A 20,472-nucleotide genomic window follows, 5' to 3' on the forward strand; every position below is an offset into this window, starting at 1 on the left:
ATTAAGTGAAGGAAAAGAAAAGAAATTGGTAAAAAACAAAAGAAACCCAGCCCGCTTGGGAATAGCAAGAAGGGGAGACAGGAGCAGAATCATGCCCACTCACATCACATGACTGCCTCCCTGTTGGAACTGCTTTTGGAGGAACATATCACACTTGAATCAACAGTGCAAAAACAGCATGATTGGGAAGCATTAATGGGTTTCGTCAGTCAATAAGAAGGAGAGCCTCTGTCTAGACCAGCTACTGGACAGATACAGTATCATGTACAGCCACAGATGCTACTATTATGCTCTAATTTCACTTTTCAAGCCTCAAGTAATAAGGTCCCAAGAGCTTTCTAGGCAATTGGGGTTGAATACGATTCCATTTTCCAGGTGCTGGATCATCTTCCAGCCACAAAAATACAGAATACTCCTTGCACTATTTTGCTTAAACCAGGTGTGGGAATCATATGGTTTTTCAAATGTTGCTGGACTTCAACTCTTATCATTCAACACTATTAACAATGCTGCTAGGGCTGATGGGAGTTGTAGTTCAACAACTTCTGGAGAGCCATCCCTGGGCTAGAGGCTAGGTTAAATTTTGATTTTAAAACTGCTTTTTTGGTTCTTTGTTAGTACTGTATTTTTTTCTCTCTCTGAGGGTTGATTCATTAAAAAACAACATGTATTTCTGAACTAAGCAAACAATCACATGCACTGGCTCAGTGTTTGACCTTTTATACACAGAAGCAGCCAGAAGCAGTCCTTTTTTCAACTGCAATTTGCAGCAATGCTTGCTATAGCCATGTTTGGTCACATCACATATTATATTATCCACACAGATGCACAGCCAAGAGCAGTCACAAGGAACATCTCACTAGTAGATAAAAATGTTAAGTATCACATTGCTTTTTAAACATTACAAGCATCTGCAGGATTGCTGGCACCTCTGTAGTTTTTCTCAGAATGTTCTATCCAATGTTCCATTATTCCATCAATGCTGAGCAGTTTTTGCCATCTACCAAATGTTAGCCTACCACAGTAGTTATCTAGGTAAAGATAAAGGTATTCCCCATTGACAAGGTTGTCAATACATATCCGACTATAGAAGGCCATGCTCTTCTCCAAAGAAACAGCGTTGTCAGAGACGACTCTGTGATCAGCATGATTGCATAGAATGCTGTTTACCTTCCTACTGGAGTGGTACCTATTTATCTACTTGTATTTGCATACTTTTGAACTGCTAAAGTGATGGAAGCTCATCCCATCATGCAGCACCCAGGCCTCAAACTGCCAACCTGCTGATCTTGCAATCAACAGAGTTGGCGAGTTAACCAATTGAACCAAGTGCAGTTATGGTGAACTGTGTGGAGACAAACCACACTACCAATACTTGTTCATGGAACAGCTAGTACCAGCTCATAACCAATGAATGCACTCTGCCTTAAACACATGACAAAAGATCTGAATTATACTTACAGTGGCACTGGAAGGAAGCAAACAGGCTATTTCTGCTAATCTGCTCTAAACAAGTAACCATTCTAAAAATGTTCTAAGCTAGGAAATATACAGAATCCAAAATTCAGCAGGGCTTGACATGTCTTTCATCATAATGTGTGCCTAATATAATAACCACATGTGACCTTGGGCAAGTTGTACATTCTCATCCTCAGGTTTGCCTTATGGTTACTATAAAGTGGAAACAACTTGAAGGCACACAACAACAGCAACAACCCTTAGGTGATCCAATTTGATTGGTATTGACATTTAGTGTTAGGTTTGCTAATTAATCCACCAGGGTGAAAAGGCCAGAAATTCTTCTTTTCATTGAGAACTAACTGCAGGGATCAAGGAATAGGGGTCAGGAGAAAATGCAGGTTAGGTTAAGAAATTCTAGACTTTCCCCAGGGCTTTCAGAATAATAGAATCAGAATGTTGTCAGGTCTCATGATTATATGCATCCCACAGACTTTATCATTACATGAGCTCACTTTCACTTCCAGTTCCACCTGACAGTGCTTTTGTATGGTATCTGACAACCCCCTTTCATCTTAGCCTTTCCATGCAATTGCACAGTAGCTCCATTTGGCAGGTTCCAGAGGAAGCAAATAATGAAATGCCATATAGTTTCTGGCCATGAGCAGCTCCACAGATGGTAACCGTGGCTGGCTTTTTGCCTTTCATCCCACAGATGGAACATGTAGGACAAAATTCCAATTTTCTCACTCTGTGGAGTAGCCCCAAGGAAGTTTGGTTTACATTTTTGGGGGGTTTTGTACAAAAGTTGTGCTTGTTAGCTTGCATATTATATTATCTAGATTAGTCATGCAGACTGATACCTATCCCACTTCCTGTCATTAGGGAGTTTTATGTTGCACTGGAGCTAAATTCCTAACAAAAGCTAACAGAATAATGAGAGGCAGTGAACAGTAACACGGAAGGCTAGTTACAGGGAAAAGACCTGTAACTGACCTAAGGATCATACAAAGAGGAAGCTTCATCAGTTACCATTTCCATGGAAATAACTGGTTCTGGTTACATATCATCTAACAGTTTTCCAAAGTATGTCACAAATCATGTCTCATTAAGAAGAACCATATGCTTCAGTCCCTACAACAGATGAACAAAGGGACTCGGCAAGGACAGGTTAGATCAGGTACACATTCAGGCTCATGTAAAATTTAAAGATGGATTTGGATTTGGATTTCAACTGTAATTATGGTGCTGAAACTACTTTTGTACAACACTTTCGCCGTATTTGAGCAATTAAAGGGCAGCATAGCTGGATGACTGTTGTATAAATTTTAGATTTAGGAACTCATTATTTGTCATCAGTTTGGTACTAGAGCTGATGTAGAAGCAATATGCATTATATTTTGTACTGTACAGAAAACCAAAGAAATAAAACTGATTAGGCTTTTAAAGCACACATGAAATTGTTAAACAATGGGCCTTGAAAGGGATTGTATAAAGTAAAAGCCTATCACAGACATTAGCATATTTCTTCAGTAAACCTGAAGGAAATGTTTTAAGAAATGCTGCTACATAAATTACAATTGGCATGCTTTTAAAAATTATATTAAATATAGCATAAAGATGAAAAGAAAATACCTTTGAAAGAAAACAGAAAATATTTCTGGCACCTGATAAAACAATTTTAGTGTTTGTGAAATAGTAGCAAAGTATTTTCTTCTGTCAAAGTAATAGCTAACGTGTGTGTGTGTGTGTGTGTGTGTGTGTGTGTTCTTTCACTACATTAACTTATTCATAAATAACATCTACAATGTTGTTTGTAATTGCAGAATTGAATTAGTAGGTATCTTGTGCCACTGATTTAATTGGACATTTATAGTCAAGCAACCCTGAGTATTAGATAATGCATCAAAACTGCTGCACAGCAAAGCCATAAATGCATTGGAAAATATTTTTTATGTTGATGCCTTTAGACTATGACCCCTGTATCAGCAAGGGAAACATTAACACAGATAGTGAAAATTGCAGATAATAGCAAATTCTATGTTTCTGGTGTAGGTTGAGAGGATCACTGGATGCCTAGAGAGACCTTTTTTTTCAGACATGGGTAAGTGAAACCATGGGTACCCATCTTGCAGATATGGAGATCATACTGTATAGCAGCACAACTTTATATTTGAGATCTAATGGTATTAATGAAGTATGAAGTTTTAAAATTCCCCCTCCATTTAATCAGATCAGAGACAACAGTCAATAATATAAAATAGGGTGACTTAAGAAGTAAAAAAAAATGTACAGACCACATAATGTTTAGACTGGCAGGGGCAAAAGGCAGAAAGACTGTGCAGGGGTCACAGGGAACTATTAGGAGTAACAGGGAAATATTAGGGGTCACAGGGAACTATTTAGAATTGTATTCAAGGGTCCCAAAATGTACCCTTAAATTGCATATCTCAACTAACAGACAGAGAAGCAAATAATGTTACCTCTCATTTATTTCTTCCGTCTGTGAAGCACTTGACATTCTACATCTAGTCCACAAAATTAGACATGAGAAAATCCAGCCCAAGGGCTGCATATGGCCCCAATGCTGGATTTTTACACTGGTTCTGACCTATTCCACAGAAAAAGTATATCTTTTGGTGAAGTTTTCACATAAAACTGGGCAAACTGCTCTAATTTTTAAAATGGAAATTAGAAGTGGATTTCTGGATTATTTATTTATTTATTTTGGATATTTGCAGTGGTGGGACCACTATGGATCCTAGGTATGGTACTGTTCATTGTTGTCTGTCTCTGCAATACAGCATTGCTCTTTAAGTCTGACAGATTCAGCAAGTGTTATCATATGTTTGATCACAGCAATAGCATCACCAGCACACAAACACATGGTGAATTAAGAAGTAGGCCCTTCCCTTAATTTCTCATTTGAACTAAATTTCTACCCAGAAAGGACTTAATGTATGTTCTTGTTGTTTACCTTCAAGTTATTTCTGACATATGTGGTCCCTAAGGTGAAGCTATTACAATATTTTATTGGCAAGATTTGTTCAGAGGGTGCTTGTCTTCCTCTGAGGCTGAGTGTGAGGTTTGCCCCATAGGTTTCCATGCCAAAGCAGGGACTTGAAATCTATTCTCCAGAGTTGTAGTCAAACAATCAGACCACTATAACACTATGGCTCTCAATGCCAGAATATTGCAGTACAGTGGTACCTCGGGTTACGAAATTATTTCGTTCCGCCGCCGCTTTCGTAACCTGAAAAGCCTTCGCAAGCCGAAAACCCATAGGCGCTAATGGGGAAAAGCCGCGATTTCGTGTGAAATAGCGCCGAAAAGCACCAAAAAATTTTTCGTAACCCGAAAAAACGTTCGTAAGCCGGAACAGTTTTTTTGAATGGATTTTTTTCGTAACCCGGAAATTTCGTAAGGCGGCGCATTCGTATCCCGGGGTACCACTGTAAAAAGATTACTTTCCCCTTCTAAGAAAATTCCTGCGTGAAAGCTGTGTGCCATTACGTATATGACCATTCGTTCTCTTTGTATCTTCTACTTTCTGAACAAAGGAGAATTTTAAATCCTGTTATGGTGAGCAGGGTAAGTATGTTTCCCGGTATTACTTTTCTTTTCTAATCCAGGATAGACTATCCTGGAGCCCTGATGACACAGTGGTTAAATGCAGCCACAAGGTTGTGAGTTTAATCCCAGGGGTTCCAAGCCTCAGCCTTCCATTCTTTCGTAGATGGGTAAAATCAGTACCCAACTTGTTGGGGGCAATTGGCTAACATGTTGTAAATTGCTTCAAAAGTGCTTAGCACTATCAAGTGGTATAGAAATGTAAGTCCTATTGCTATTGCTATCCTGTTTTGTCTGGCAGGAGGCAAATCTGAGTTGTAGCTAGCCTTTATATCTTCAGAAATGAGGATCAAACATTAGTGTGTGGGTTTTTTTTTTGTTTGTTTTGGTTCCAACATGCATTGGCACACCTGATACCTGCAACACCAACTTGTGAAAAATTCATTTAGTTTGTAAATCTCCCTTTTGAAACTGGGTCTAAACTGCACATTATCTGGCCTAATTTCTGGATTTCTTTTCTCTGTGTTGACACATTTACAGCTTATTGTGCCACCTAGACTGAGGAAGAGATGTGGAAAGTTGAAAAGCGACATATTTCTAAAGTAGGGGTGGCCCTAATAAAGTCATTGCTCAACTATCGATTTTTTCCCCCACAGACCAGCATGACCATCTCTTCCCCTCACACCTAAACTGGGAAGCCGAGGTAATTAGACCCTTTATTACTGAGCGTAACATTTAACTCAGCTTCAACTGATTATTATTATCATTATTATTTATTTATATAGCACTGTAAATTTGCACAGTGCTGTACATACAAATAATAAAATCGATAAAAATGAAACCTGCCAATGGTGTACATTCTACAAAATACATATAAAACAATAATACAGGATAGAATTAGATAAAATAAGCAGGCAACAATTAAAAACATCAAATATCAGATAAATAATCACACAATGCCTTAGAACGTTTCCCTGAACAGGATGGTCTTCAACTGAGTTTTAAAATTAGTTAAAGAAGTGAAGACCCATACTCGTGGGGGAAGAAGGTTCCAGGAGTGAGGGGCAGCATGTGAGAAGGGGTGAATCTGGGATGGGGCAGTGGAGATCCTAGGCTGGGACAGCAGACCTTGATTACTAGAACAGAGGGAACGAGTGGAAATGTAAGGAAAAAGAAGTTCAGATAGATAAGGAGGGGCCAGCACATGCAGGGCTTTAAAAGTCAACAACAGAAGCTTATACTGAATACGGAAGGGGAAGGGGAGCCAGTGAATGGATGATAACAGAGGAGAAACATGGTCAAAGCGGTGAACAGATGTAATAATGCATGCAGATGAATGCTGGACAAAGATTAAAGGATGAAGGTGTGAGAGAGGAAGCCCTGCCAGAAGGAGATTACAATAATCTAGTTGGGAGACCACCAGAGCATAGACCAAGGTCTTGGCAGTGGAGGTTGAGAGAAATGGACAGATTTTAGCAATACTGTAAAGAAAGAATCTACAGGCCTTGGCGGTGGCTGGATATGGGGGATATACGACAGAGAAAAATAAAAAAAACCAAGACTGAGGGCTGACAATAGATTATTAAAAAAATTCACTGAATTCTTATACAGCAGTTCTGGTACAATGCTGGTACCACAGGTCTCATTATCACTAAGATTCTGCATGTTATCAGCCATGCATTTTATATTATATGTGTGGAACTAAAATATATTTTAGTAACAACTTTTAAAGAGAAAAAATAGAATCGGGATACCTTCAAAGTGAGTTTTCCTTCCAAGTCAAATACATGGAGATCTCCAGTTGTTGTTTTTAAAATTATCGTTCATTCTTGATCATCATTCCTTTTTCTCTCTGCCACCTACTCTACTATTATTCCACTTGCCTGCTTGTATCATTTTCCCATCATTGCCCCACTGCTTCACAACTCCTTTATGAAGCTAGGCTGACAACCTGCATCAATCTTAAAATTGCTTCAAGCAAATCAAGACTTGATTAAAAAAGTCTACTGCATTTTTAAAGCACACAGTGGAACTACTCAAATGAAGAAGCAGATTTGTCCATTTCACAGTTTTCTGCTGGAACCTTGGGAGAGCTTTTCCATGTTCTCCTGCAAATGTTGAGTGGGTGGAAAGCAATGAAATAAGCACCCTAGGAGAGCACACACAGATATATATCAGTAGTGCTACAATAAGCACGTTCTTCCTCTCCTAGCATGACTCTTTTCTTCCTAAATGTTAATGGCAATTGGAAAAGGAATCAGGATCTCTTTCACAACACAAATGGATGTCCAAGGGGTGATTCTTCACTGGTGATGAATATGCACTGAGGTAACAGTTTATCAATACTTTTCAGACCACAGGAGTACTCCCAGGCAATGAAAAATGTAGGGGAAAGTTGATAGGTAGGAAATGGACAGAAATGACAAATTGAGCTGCTTATAGTAATGTCTGATTCAAATATGTACATGAAACTTTGATCCCAATTTTGAAAGTTAGAACTATGCCCCCCCAACCAAGCAGAGTATATTTGAGAAATAAAATAAGGAAAAGGAATCCAGAAAGATTAATCGAACTAGTTATGCACCTAAGTCAATGTGATCTTATTTAATTTTATTTAAAAATTAAGAGTAGTGTTCAACAACCTTATGTGTTCCTGTTACAAGCTGAAATACAAAATATCTAAACATGTTGGGGAAGGCTGTTTTAGAGCCAGTGTGTAGTGCAGTGTAATATTAGAGTGTGAGAGTTAGCTCAGGGAGATTAGAGTTTCAATCAGCCATAAAGCTCACTAGCTGTACTTGGCCTACTCAATTGCTGCCTTTTAGGTCAAGATGGGGAACCTATCCACCTTTGGTTTGGATTTCAGCTCCCAGATGCCCCACTGACCATGGCCAATGATGAAAGATTATAGGAGTGATAGTTTGAAATATGCAGAGGGAGAAAGGTTCTGCATATTTTCAGAGTTTAGTCTACCTCATGGGGTTGTTTTTAAGATAATGTACAAGGTGAGGGGGGAATCATGTTTGCAAACCTGAGCTTTTTTTAAAGGAAGGGCAATATAAAAATTATCACTGGTAATATGGGGCTGAATCATATTGTTAGTACCAATGAGAATAGAACTATTCAGTCATTTGGATTTAATTACATGTTGACTTTCCATTCAACAAGTGACTGACAGGTATACTTTAGTTGGGGACTAAACAACAGGACTCCAGCCAACACTCTCATTTAGATTCATTATGGGCATGAACAGACAGGCCAAATGAAGTGGCTTTGGGCCACTTTGGATGTGTGCTGTTTAAATGACACACGTGTCCTAAGAGGCAGGAAACCATGCCAAAGCCTCACCCTTGTCCTAAGGACTGGAGCACGGCTTCAGTGCAGTTTCCAGTCTCTTAGGTCACATGTGTCATTTCAATAGCACACCTCCAAAGTGGCCCAAAGCTGCTTCATTTGACCTGTCTCTTCAGGCTGGGCTCTAAGTAAATTTGCAAGGCTTCATCAAGGTCAGCAGCTAATACAACTGCTTTCAGTTTTACATGAGTTCTAACAAAAACAAGATGGATAAACACCATTGCTTTTCACTCTCACACTGAATAGTTGCCTAATACAAAAGGGAACATGACTGGATAAACAAATTTTTCATCATGCATTTTGTTCTGTTCTTCTGTCCATGCCAAATAAAACACACATTTTTATTTTCTGGCTCTGTAAAACTAGGCTGTCAGGAATCCTTCCAGAAAGGAGCAGACAAAAATTCAAGCTGTGAATAGACCTATGATTGCACTCTGAGCCTCTGAAATAGATTTCTGCCTCATGTTACTGTTTTGTTCTCTATCACGCAAATGGGTGAACCCTCAGGTTCTGCATGTTTAAATTCACGTATCAGTAAAACAAAGCAATAAATAATGAAAACAGTCTCCCATTTATTTTACCTGGCTTGCAGGATTAACTTTAGAAACACACTACTGTTCTTGCTGTGTGCCTTCAAGTTATTTATGACTTATGGTGACCTCAAGGTGAACCTATTACTGGGTTTTCTTGGCAGAATTTATTGAGAGGGGTATTGTCTTTGCATTCCTCTGAGGATGAGAGAATGTGGCTTGCCCAAGATCACCTAGTAGATTTCCATGTGGGATTCGAATCCTAGTGTCCCAGTGTCTTAGTCCAACACTCAAACCATTACACCACACTGGCTAAGAACACATTACCTTTACATTAATGTAATGTTGTATTTTTTTCTACCATTGTGCTGAGCCTATTCTTTATAGTACTAATCACTGAGTACTATAAAATAATATTTCTGCCCCCCTCACCCTCCACTGTTTGCCTCAAGCTCAGGATCCAAGAGAGAAATAGCTATCGTAAGAGTCTGTTTTATAGGCAATTACAAAGGCAGCTACTAATCATAGCATTTCAGAACTTTGAAAAGTTCCTTTTTTGAGTGCCCAGCTCCCAGAACCCTCCAGCCAACATGTCCACTGTCTGGTCTGGCTGGAAGATTCTGGGAGTTATACTCAAATAGTAGGTTTTCTTAGCTCTGCAGACTGAATGCACACACTTTTTTTGCTAAGTCACATCTTATAAAATAATTACTGTTAAATATAAGGTAATAGAACACATAGAAGTTTTAAAGTGGTTTATTGATAGAAGTTGGATATTTCAAATCCCACAGATGACTTTGGGATCAAACTAAAACCACAATCCTATTCACTTTTACTCTGGAGTAAGTAAGCCTCGTTGAACCCATTTAGAGAAACATCTGGGTAAAAAGGAATAGAATCAGACTATGATATGATAACCATTCTAACTTATGCTGTGTTGAAACATGTTTTGTTTATTGTCTGGTGTACCTGATGCATCAGGCTAATGTTTCCTGAATGTTTTTGACTCAAGGTAAAAGGCTTTATGGGGAACAATGGCTGCAGGAAATATGATATTGATGCATGTTAGTAGATAGAAGCCTGGCAATGGATTAGAGACTCCAGTCCAATCCAAAAATGAAATTTATTGTTTGAACATGAGAGTAAATGAATAAATACTAACTGCCAACTGGGGGAGCCAATGTGGTATAGTGGTTTGAATGTTGGTCTAGGACACTGGGAGGTCAGGGTTTGCATCCCTGGTCAGCCATGGAAAGCCACCAGGTGACCTTGGACAAGTCACACTGAACCTCAGAGAGAGAGAAAAGGGCAACCCTCCTTTGAACAAATTCTCCCAGAAAAAACCCATGAGAGCTTCACCTTAGGATCACTGTAAGTCAGAAATGACTTGAAGGCATGCAGCAACCAACAACAATAACTAGAAATGGAATGGCTGTTGTTGTGATCATTGTTTTGAATGATGAATTCAGCTTTGACTTATGGCAACACTATGAATAAGAGACCTCCAAGAGGCCTGTTATTAACAGCCCTATGCAGGTCTTGCAAACTCAGAGCCATAGCTTTCTTTTTTTAATCAATCCATTTATAATGTAGTCTTCCCCTTTTTCCATTGCTTTCCACTTTAAAGACCCTTGTCTTTTGGAATGAGTTGTGTTGACTCATTATTTGTCCAAAGTACAGCCCCAATTTTCTCATTTTGACTTCTGGTGAGAGTTCAGGGGTGATTTACTCTGGGGTCCACTTATTTGTCTTTTTGACAGTCCATGGTATTGGAAGAATGGCAAGACACAAAATTCTTATCCCTGGCTATTCCTAGAGCAGAAGAAAATTCTGTCTGTTAACTTTTGGCTTTTTATATGCTATTTTTATACACTAATCTTCTGTGCACAATATTCTCCAGGCAAAATCAGTTTGATGGAAGGGCCAGAGTGCTGGACTAGGATTTGGAAGACATAAATTCTAGTCTTCAATGATAGACAAGGCTCACTGGGTATTCTTAGTTCCCTCGGTTCTATTTTAACCTAATCTACCTCATAAGGTGGTTGTGAGGATATAGTTGGGGGAGCCATCTATACCACTTTCAGTTCATTGGTGGAAAAGGCAGGATATAAATGAAATAAATAAAATAACAAAAATAATAGAAAAGACATCTAATACTAGAAGGGGGTGAGGAAAACTATGAACTGAAGGCATGCATGCTTAGTCCACAAAGGGACCCATTGGTGCTGACAACCTCAGAAACAAATCTTCTGGACATTATAGCCTTTGACAGTTTTACAAATGGCTTTGCAGTAGCAAAAACAAGCACAGTTCATTTCTAAAGTAAGAAATTTGACAACAGATTTTCTTTAGCAACAGAAGTAGTCTGAATGTCAACACATATTCGTCTTTTCCACATACAGTCATAGAATATTTATGTGTGGGGGGGGGATTTTTGGGAAGGGTAATAAGATTTTTGTACTTTGTATTTTAGTCCATTATCCAATTATTTTTACTTAATATTTTATATGCCACTATTCCCCCAATAGCTCACATATAAGTGCAAAAGGGGCCTCCAGTTTTTAAACTGCTCCAGACCCCAACTGCTTTAACTTTGCCTTGCTTGAAGCAGGGTACAATGGAGGGGTGGTTTGAGAAATGGTCTCTCTAAATCTTAAAAGAGAGGGAGGCAACATGATGGAGGAGGGATTACATGTGGGTTAGGAAATATGTATGCAAATTTCATTAGAAATCCATTTCATCTATGATGCAGAAATTGTCAGGGATGATGGGAGTTGTAGCTCTTCACCTCTGGCTCTAACTCACCACCTTGTTATGCAGCAGAGCTGACCAGCTTTGGTCAGTGGTTAATGCTTTTCTCCAAAGCAGCAGAGTTTCAGAGAATAGGCTGAAGACCCTGACAAACTCTCCAAACCTTCTCACTCTTCTTCCTGAGATGTCTCCAAACTTCTCCAGGATTCTGCTGGCTCTTGTATCTTCACTCAAGACACCAGACAACTCAGTAGTCTTATATATAAAAGATCTACTTTATTCTACTATATACAAATACTCTATGCCCTCAACAATCTCCAAAACACTCCAACTATCCACAAATACCCACACAATGCATTGGCAAACATAGCAATTATTATAGCCATTGTTAATCACCACCCACTTAGTCAGTTTCCACCCAGTGGGCGTGTACATTCATTTTGATTGGTTCACATAGTTCAACCCATACTTAAGTATTTCATCATTTTACCTTGTAGACTTAATGAATCTCAGGTGTTTCCAATTGTACATTCTATAATTCTGTCCTTGACATTCAAGACTTCTAAATTACATTAGCTTTTTCACCTTTGTGACTTCTTAATTGCTCTTGCTTAGTCATTGTGACTTTCACATACATGTTTTATTTCTACTACTGGATGTCCCATGTTGCATTTTCCTTAACAGAAATAAGGCCCAGTAAGGATTGCATCCTGAGCCATCAAGGCCTGGATGTTTAGTAATGTGATATATATTTGCAATTTTGCAAACTCTGAAGGTGTCCTGGTTCAATGATTAATAATGACACAATCCTATTAACCTCCTTCTTAGCCTCAGGTAAGATGAGCAGTTCAGAAAACGAGCCTCTTTTTTTCAAATCCTATGGCCAGGCAAGCATGCATAGCAACTTTGTTCTAATTTCAAATGCACCTAATAATTCTCACAAAACTAAATAAAATGATATTAATGATTATGTAAAAAGTAAAATATTACTATTTCTACATGTGTCAGTTGAAAGACCAAGGATTCGTATTTTTAAAAAAATAAATAAATAAGCAGCATTAAATGTTTAGAGTAGGTTTTCTCACACACTTGGCCAGCTAGTGATGCACAAGCACAGGGCAAGAAACTCCTGGCAAGAAATAATGGTGATAAATCCCAGGTATGAATTTAGACCTTAAAAATCCCATGAGATGTGAAATAATGTTTTGCAAGTTGTGAGCTGAGCAGGGCTTTCCATAGCCTTGCCCTATATGGACTCAGTCTCACTTGGATATGCTATAAGAAATTTAATCTGGCTCTTGGAGCTGTAGAGAGAGGAAAAGCAATCTCTATGGCAAGGTGCTGAGGATATACAACTTTTCTTCAAACAATATGACTTAAACAACCTCTTAAAATCTCATAAAAACTCTTTACTCTCCATTCTCTCTCTCTCTCTCTTGCATATCTGCATCTCATTTTGAGCCAGAAGACAAGACAAAGGACAACTGACTGAACTCTATATGCAAGAGAAATAATTTAAAATGGGGGTGCTGAGAAGTGAACCTTGGACATCTTATATGAAATGCATGTACAAGGGGAACCGATGAAGAAACATAGGTGTTCTGACTTGCATGAGATGAAGCACTAAAGCAAAGTCACCATTAGTTATAACCTAAATCTATGGAATCCATTTGCAACTCCACACTTGCAGGGAGGTGAATATATAGATATTAAATTAAACAACCTAAGGATTTTGCCAAGAAGAAATTTTATTTATTTGCATACAGGATTCATGGCAGTTCAAGGGCATTTCTGTGGGTTCTAGAAACTTATTTTCAGTTGTATTATTTGTTTCTAGTAGGCTAAAGCAACTGTGGCTGAAAGGTACTGAATAATTAATTATTTCATTTTTACAGGCTTCACTGCAGTTTAAAGAACTAAATGCTAATTTCATGGTCTTGTGGTTTCAACTGTCCTAGTCATTTTCACATTAACTAATTTTCTTGTACGTGGAAAACTAAACTTGGTATTATAAAGAATGTGTCAGGCAAGAGGTACATGTAAATGCTAGGTGACTTAGAAATCACTTCTAACTATTATATGCGACAAAACACCAGTACTACAAGAAATATTGCAGCTGGCATAGAAGTTGCTGGGAAAGAAGAAATGGTTATGCTCTTTTGAAAGGGAAATGGTCCAAATGGATTGGAGGACCCTGGACAATATATTGCTAATTAGACAATTAGGAAAACTTTTAAGAAGTGGAAATTGCAGTCAGGCTTCAGTGAGATAGTGCTATGAATGCACATTTTAAATAACTCCCTCTCTTTCAAATTGGTCAAATTAAATCAAGTGAGAAATGCTAACTAGGTGTGCTTATGTTGCAGCCATGCATAATACGTGTGTGTATGTGGGCAGAGGGACCAGGCACTCCAGCAATCTGATGTAGATGAATGAATCTATAATCAGGATGGGAACAATAATGTTAAAAGCATGCAAGTTCTATTCATCTTTAAATTTCTGAATAAAATTATTGATTTAAAAGTCACCCGTATTGCTATAACCAATTGGGATTCAGTGATGTTTAAGATGCTGCTAAAAAGCTGGGGTGGACATGACAGAAATTTAAAAGGAAAGTTTGTCCACTTAAGGTGAATGGTGGAGAACTGAGGACAGATTAACAACAACATTTATTTATAATGCCTCTTTCACTAAAGGAACCTCTCCTTCATGTAGTGCATTAGCTTTGACCATACTACCTAAAGACATAGTGCAAATCACCATATATGCTGGCTTTAAAAGTGATTGAATAAATTCATGGAGGATAAACTAGCTACCAGTCATGGTACATATACATTCCCTTTGGTCCCAAAGGTGCCAAGCCTATGTATATGCTGAAGATCATGAATAAGACACTGCTGTTGTATTCATGTCCTGCTTGTGGGCTTTAAACAGGCAACTGGTTGCCCACTGTGAGAACTGAATGCTGGGCCTCTGGTATGATCTTTGTTGTGAACTGGATGTTTTTAAGGAGTTTCCCATGTCAAGAGTCCAACAATGAAGTGCCTATCTATCCAGCTATCTATCATTTGTTGAACATTTTTGTTAGAAAAGCTTAGGATGGAAAGTTTCACTGACCTTGGAACATAGCTTCTTCTTTTTTAAAGGGTTGGGGTAATGTAGGCACAAGGGGCAGCATGGTGTAGTAGCCTGAATGTTGGACTAGGACTCCATGAGACCAGAATTCGAATCCTTCCTCAACTCAGCCATGGCAACTCACAGGGTAACTTTGGACAAGGCACTCTATGTCAGCCTTAGAGGAAGGCAATGAATGGCTAATTTCATTAAGCATTATCATTATCATTATTATTCTATTTATTTGTATCCCACCTTCCTCCCAGTACAGGGACTCAAGGCAGCTATTGCTAAGAACAACCTATGACTGGGTCATCATAACAAAAATGTTGGCATAACGATGTTACATTTCAAAAGTAATGTAAGATTAGGAAATATCACTACAACGTGTGTATGTGTGTGAGATAACTTTTTTAGGTATTTTAAAAATTGCTTTTAAAGGACATTTTGGGTGGAATTTTCTGTTTTAATCTGCTATATTTTTATTTGATTTTATGTTGCTCGACAGCAGTAGAATGCTGAGCATTAGTTACGAGACACCATAAATTGAGACTGTGTTTGCAGAATTGTTTGAATTTAATGCACTGATTCTAATTAATATCACCATGCAATGAATTTATTTCCCCTAATGCAAAATATGCTTAAAAGCTATCAAAAAAACAAGAACTGAATACAAATGATGTCCTTAAATGCTTTGGGCCTGACTATAAATCTGTGCATCCCCTGAGTGGTTTTGCTGACCTTCCATATTATGGAGATTTCAGCAGGGAAAACAGAGGCTGGAAGTTTTGTGCTAGATTCTTTAGTAGGCAGCTGCATCATTTAGAAGTAATTAAAATATTTAGAAATATCAAAACACCATTGAATTATTTGCTTGGCATTCAAAAGGAGCCAAGCTAATGATCTGTCTTTGGTGTTAGAGAGATTATCTGTGCATTGACTAGAGGGAAGAAATTTTTCACTTTTACTAATATAAGAATGTCAGACAAAAAGAAGGGGAAGAAAAGAGCTTAATTCTTTCTTCTTTCTTACTGGAATTTTATCAATTGTCAAAAGAATATGCATAAAACATAATGAATATGGCCAGTTAATATACTGCAATGCAGTGCGGTTAACTCTTATAGAAACTCCTATGAAGTTTAACATAGCGGAGGAAAACAGATGCCACTGTGAATAAACTGTGAAAGCACAATGCTTGGTTATTGGAACTTCCTATGGATGCTACTGTAGACAAATAAAAGTTCCATGATATGATTTTTATTACTGGAATACTGTGAGAAAGTACATAGTGCCACAACACCAATCTGGGGTGGGCAAAGTGTCATTGGAACAGAGCTGCCATCATTGCTATACTGATTAGGACTTCTGTGAGTTGCAGCCCAACAACCACATACTTTGCCCATTCCATCTCAAAGAAGATCATATAACCAGAATGTCAACACCCACTAAGAGAAGAATAGTTTTGCTATAGCGAAGGAGTTCTATTTCATTTTTAAGGGGAGTACATGGAATATGAAGCTTCCTTTTCTCACTGAAGAAGGTATTTACATATGATAACCTTCTAAAGGAGAACCTATTAGAAAGTATATGGTGAGGGTAGAGAGATACTGACATTTAAAAGGCACCAGGCAGGTAGCATTCATCTGTTAAAGAAAATGCTAATTTGGAATGAGAACAGGAATTTATCTATGGGAGGGGATGCAAGATGAGAGCACTAGCCTCCCAATGAGAAATATGCCCCTCCAAATGAAATTTTCCTCTAGTCCCTAAATTTCTAGCATTGCAATAACACAAAAATTTAGTTGAGCATTATAGAAATTAGCAATTTAGCAATTAGCAAATAGAAATTCAATTTAGGACTTTCTCACACATGTCTGATAATAATGCCTTTGGTGACACCTATTTTATAGTGCAATTTCTCTCTTTTTGCTGCCTTGTCTTCCAATCGTGGTTAGTCCATACTTGCCATTGATAGGAAAAACCCACCCATAGGTTCCCCATTGTGCTGGTATAGCACTAGTCTACAGGTGAGGAAATTATCCAGGATTGCTGTCTCAGGGTGTCAGTATCTCCTCACCTCCCACTGCTATTCCAGAACAGCCTTTTTTGTTTAACTCTATTTTATTTTTTAATTTTATTTTTTTGTTTAACCACATTAGCAGGACTCTGGAATTATGTTAAAAACAAAACACACATACACAAACCAAATGGCATGTTAGGTAGTACATAGGACAGGGAGGCAGGGTTAAGGAAGAGGGTGGATGAGAGCACATGGGACCAGCAACTGCCCGATTGCCCTAATGAAGGGACAAGTAGTAGGGGAGTGCTTCCAATCTGATATGTATGCAATTCCCATCATTAATGTGAATGGGCAAGAACAGGGCTTGTATGATAAAGTCCTTAGGCATCCAAAGAAAAGGGAGAGGCAAAGTTACTAAGGAAATGAGAACACAGCAAACAGAAGTGTTCTATGTGTGAACAATTTTCAATGGCTCACAGTGTGCACTGCTGAAATTTGGGCTACGGAATAAAATGTCATGGGGGGGCATAATAGTTATTTTGTCCCTTGCCCACATAGCTACACCCTGAATCAGGGCATGTTGTGGGATGTATTTTAGAATGCAATCTGTATGTAATAAAATCAGCTGAGTTGACCTGGGACTAGATGAAGCTATGTTGAATCCAAAGCCCTCTCTGCCTAGTGGGGAATCACTTAGGACTACATCAGTGATGGCCCTGACCTTTAAGCTGAGGTAGTGGCTGTGTCCTTAGCCTGGGGGAGGTTTAATTTTGCCATATCCCTGTTCCTCCCTCAATCTGTCCCTGCCCTCCTCTAGTTCTTTTGGATCTTCTTCTGAATGTTCTGCCAGATGCAGTTATACTGTCAAATTCCTCTGCAACTGATCTCTGAGATAAGTCAACAGAAGGCAACTAGGCAGGCATAAAGGCAATTTAGCTGGCAGAAGGCTCCTGCCTAATCACAGCTTCCAACAGCTGGCACATCTTGAATTAGGATTACACTGTTAGGAGACTGGAAAGAAACATTTCATACATTTCCAGGGTAGGGGGGTTATTTGGCAGCTTCACCTCTATAGCAGCAAATCTTCCTCTGCATGAATTTTTGTCTGTTGGAATTAACAGGTCTGCCCTAGGACCTACCTGGCCGATGTGCCTTTGGAACAGCCATGTTTGTCACGCGTCCTGCGTCCTGAGGTTTGGGAGGTGATGCAGTGAACCTGCAGATCCCCGATTCAGACGGGGTGCTTGAGGTCAGGCTGTCTGTGTACTCATTAGTCCCTGCTGTAAGCTGCTCTGATGAAGTGTCTGATATGAAGCATTCCGTGATGGTAAACTTGGCATGTCGCAGCTGTTCTTCCATCTTGGCATGTTCATACGCTCGTGCTAGCTCTTCATATGTAGAGGAGGCACTTTCTGTGGAGACCATGCTGCTTCTTGCTCGATCTAAACAACAAATGGGAAAGCAGGCACTTCAAATGGGAACTCTTTTGATAGCTTGAAAAATAAGCAAACTATATTTAAGATTGTGGGGACAAGTTAATGTTTCATTATTCACATATCCACTATTCAGAACATCATTATGATAGAGCAAGTTAAGTATGATATAGTGGTTTGCACACTGGACTACAAATTTGGATTCCTGTGTATCTGAACACATTAGATTAACAGGTGCCTCGTGTCCAGTTTGAATGTGTAATAGGAGGGTGTGTGTGTGTCTCAGATGCTTCTTTCACTAACATAAATAGAACATTATGAAGGAGTTCTCCACACTAGCACTTCTTAACATTTCTTAAGTATGTCTTTTAGCTTCTTTCCTTCATGAAGAAAATTATATTTACATATTTTAAACATGTTAATGTTCAACTATTTTGCCCTAGCAAAGGAATATGAATAATTTCATAATTTTCATACTGTTGTGGGAAAAAAAATCTGCAAAAAATGCACATCGTTTTTTGTGGGAGAATGGGTGTATGTATGTGTGTGTGTATGTGTAGAAAACAGTGTAGAAAACAGTGTTTCAAACAGCCATGTATGTTTTTGTCCTAGATTACTGTTGTCTAAGAGAAACACAGCGATTTTGCACAAAAAAAAGAAAAACTTTCTCAAAAATATGGCACAGAAAAAGGAATCTTGCACAACAAACTCATGTACTTTTTGTATGTAAGATTTTTATTGTCCGTGGTAGCTGCTTGCCCATGAAAGCAGTACTCTTGAAGAAAAGGCACACATGGCTATCTTGAAACAGAGCAGTTAATAATAATACTAATAAATTTTATTTGTATACTGCTTTTCCTTAGATCAAAGCGGTTTACAGACCAATAAAACCATTACAACATCTCATAAAATAGATAAAATGCAAAATACAAATTACAAAATCTAAAAAACAATCATTCAAGAGAGTAAGGCAGAGAGTCAATGGGATTGGGAGTGCACAACTTCATTTTTCTGCGGGGAAGGCTAGACAGAAGAAGAAGGTTTTAAGCCTCTTTTTAAATGTTTCCGGGGGGGGGGGGGGGTCACAAGATGGAGCTTCTCGGGAAGACCATTCCAGATTTGTGGGGCCGCCACTGAAAAGGCCATCTGGGATGTAACAACGTATTTGGAAGATGGGATTTCCAACAGGTTCTTCCCGGATGTCCTAAGTGTGCGGGGCGGATTATATGGGGAGATGTGGTCCCTCAAGTAACTTGGGCCCAAGCCATGTAGGGCTTTATAGGTGATAACCAACACCTTGTATTGTGCTCGGAAGCAAATAGGCAGCCAGTGAAGATCTTTCAGAATAGGTGTTATATGGTCAAACCTGGATGCTCCGGTGTCCAATCTGGCTGCAATATTTTGTACTAGCTGAAGCTTCCGGGCTTGGTACAAGGGTAGCCCTATGTAAAGTGCATTGCAGAAATCTAGACAAGAGGTTACCAGAGCATGTACCACGGTTTCAAGGTCCTTTTGGCCCAGGAAGGGTTGCAGTTGGCGTACAAGCCTCCACAATTCCTGCACAAAAATGTGTATATTTCTGCATATAATAATTTCCAGATACATTTTAGGATGCATTAAGACAATACCACACTACACTATTATAACACTGATGTTTATCACACTATACTCTTAAAGTGCTACTATTCCACTTTGACTCCTCTAGCTGCCTCCTGTTGCATTCTGGGATTGGCAGTTTTAAGGAGAGGTATTTAGAATTCTCAGGCAGAGAAAATTCTAAATACTCCCACTATTATCCCACTTTAACTTCTCTGGCTGCCTCCTGTGGAATTCTAGGATTTCTAGTTTAGTGAGGCCTGTGAGCTCTTGGCTGAAAATTCTTAATGCTTCTCTCTAAACTGCAAATCCCAGGATCCCATAAGAGGCAGCCATAGTGGTTAAAGTGAAATAATACTGCTATAACAGTGTCATCTGAAATTGCCCAAGGTGAAATCTGTATGAAATTGTCCCCACTGTATTATTATTTCCAGCCAGGTTTCCCAAGTGTCAGTTAACCCTATTTATTTATTCTTTTGGTCAGGAAACAAATAATGGTGAACATTTTCCTCCATCTGCTGTAATTTATCCTCTTGCTATGAATGGACTATTCATTGACTTTTGGAGGGTCATATAAGTGGGAAAGATGGAAAAAATAGAAATTAATGCTATTTACTGGTGATTGATAGTCCCAATGATGAGGATG

General features: G+C 38.7%; 2 protein-coding genes across 2 annotated transcripts in view; both read right to left on the minus strand.

Moving 5' to 3' along the window:
- HMGN1 (high mobility group nucleosome binding domain 1) overlaps positions 1–20,472 on the minus strand; it is a 1,114,480-nt gene that overhangs the window by 456,224 nt on the left and 637,784 nt on the right. The window lies entirely within an intron of this gene.
- The window catches only part of DSCAM (DS cell adhesion molecule), a 494,765-nt gene that overhangs the window by 9,601 nt on the left and 464,692 nt on the right, over positions 1–20,472 (minus strand). The window contains exon 31 of the mRNA XM_042456815.1: positions 17,937–18,239. Within this exon, the coding sequence (XP_042312749.1) occupies positions 17,937–18,239 (303 nt within the window). The remainder of the gene's footprint in view (positions 1–17,936; positions 18,240–20,472) is intronic.

This window comes from Sceloporus undulatus, chromosome 3 (assembly GCF_019175285.1).
Source record: "Sceloporus undulatus isolate JIND9_A2432 ecotype Alabama chromosome 3, SceUnd_v1.1, whole genome shotgun sequence".
In the NCBI taxonomy this organism is placed as follows: domain Eukaryota; kingdom Metazoa; phylum Chordata; class Lepidosauria; order Squamata; family Phrynosomatidae; genus Sceloporus; species Sceloporus undulatus.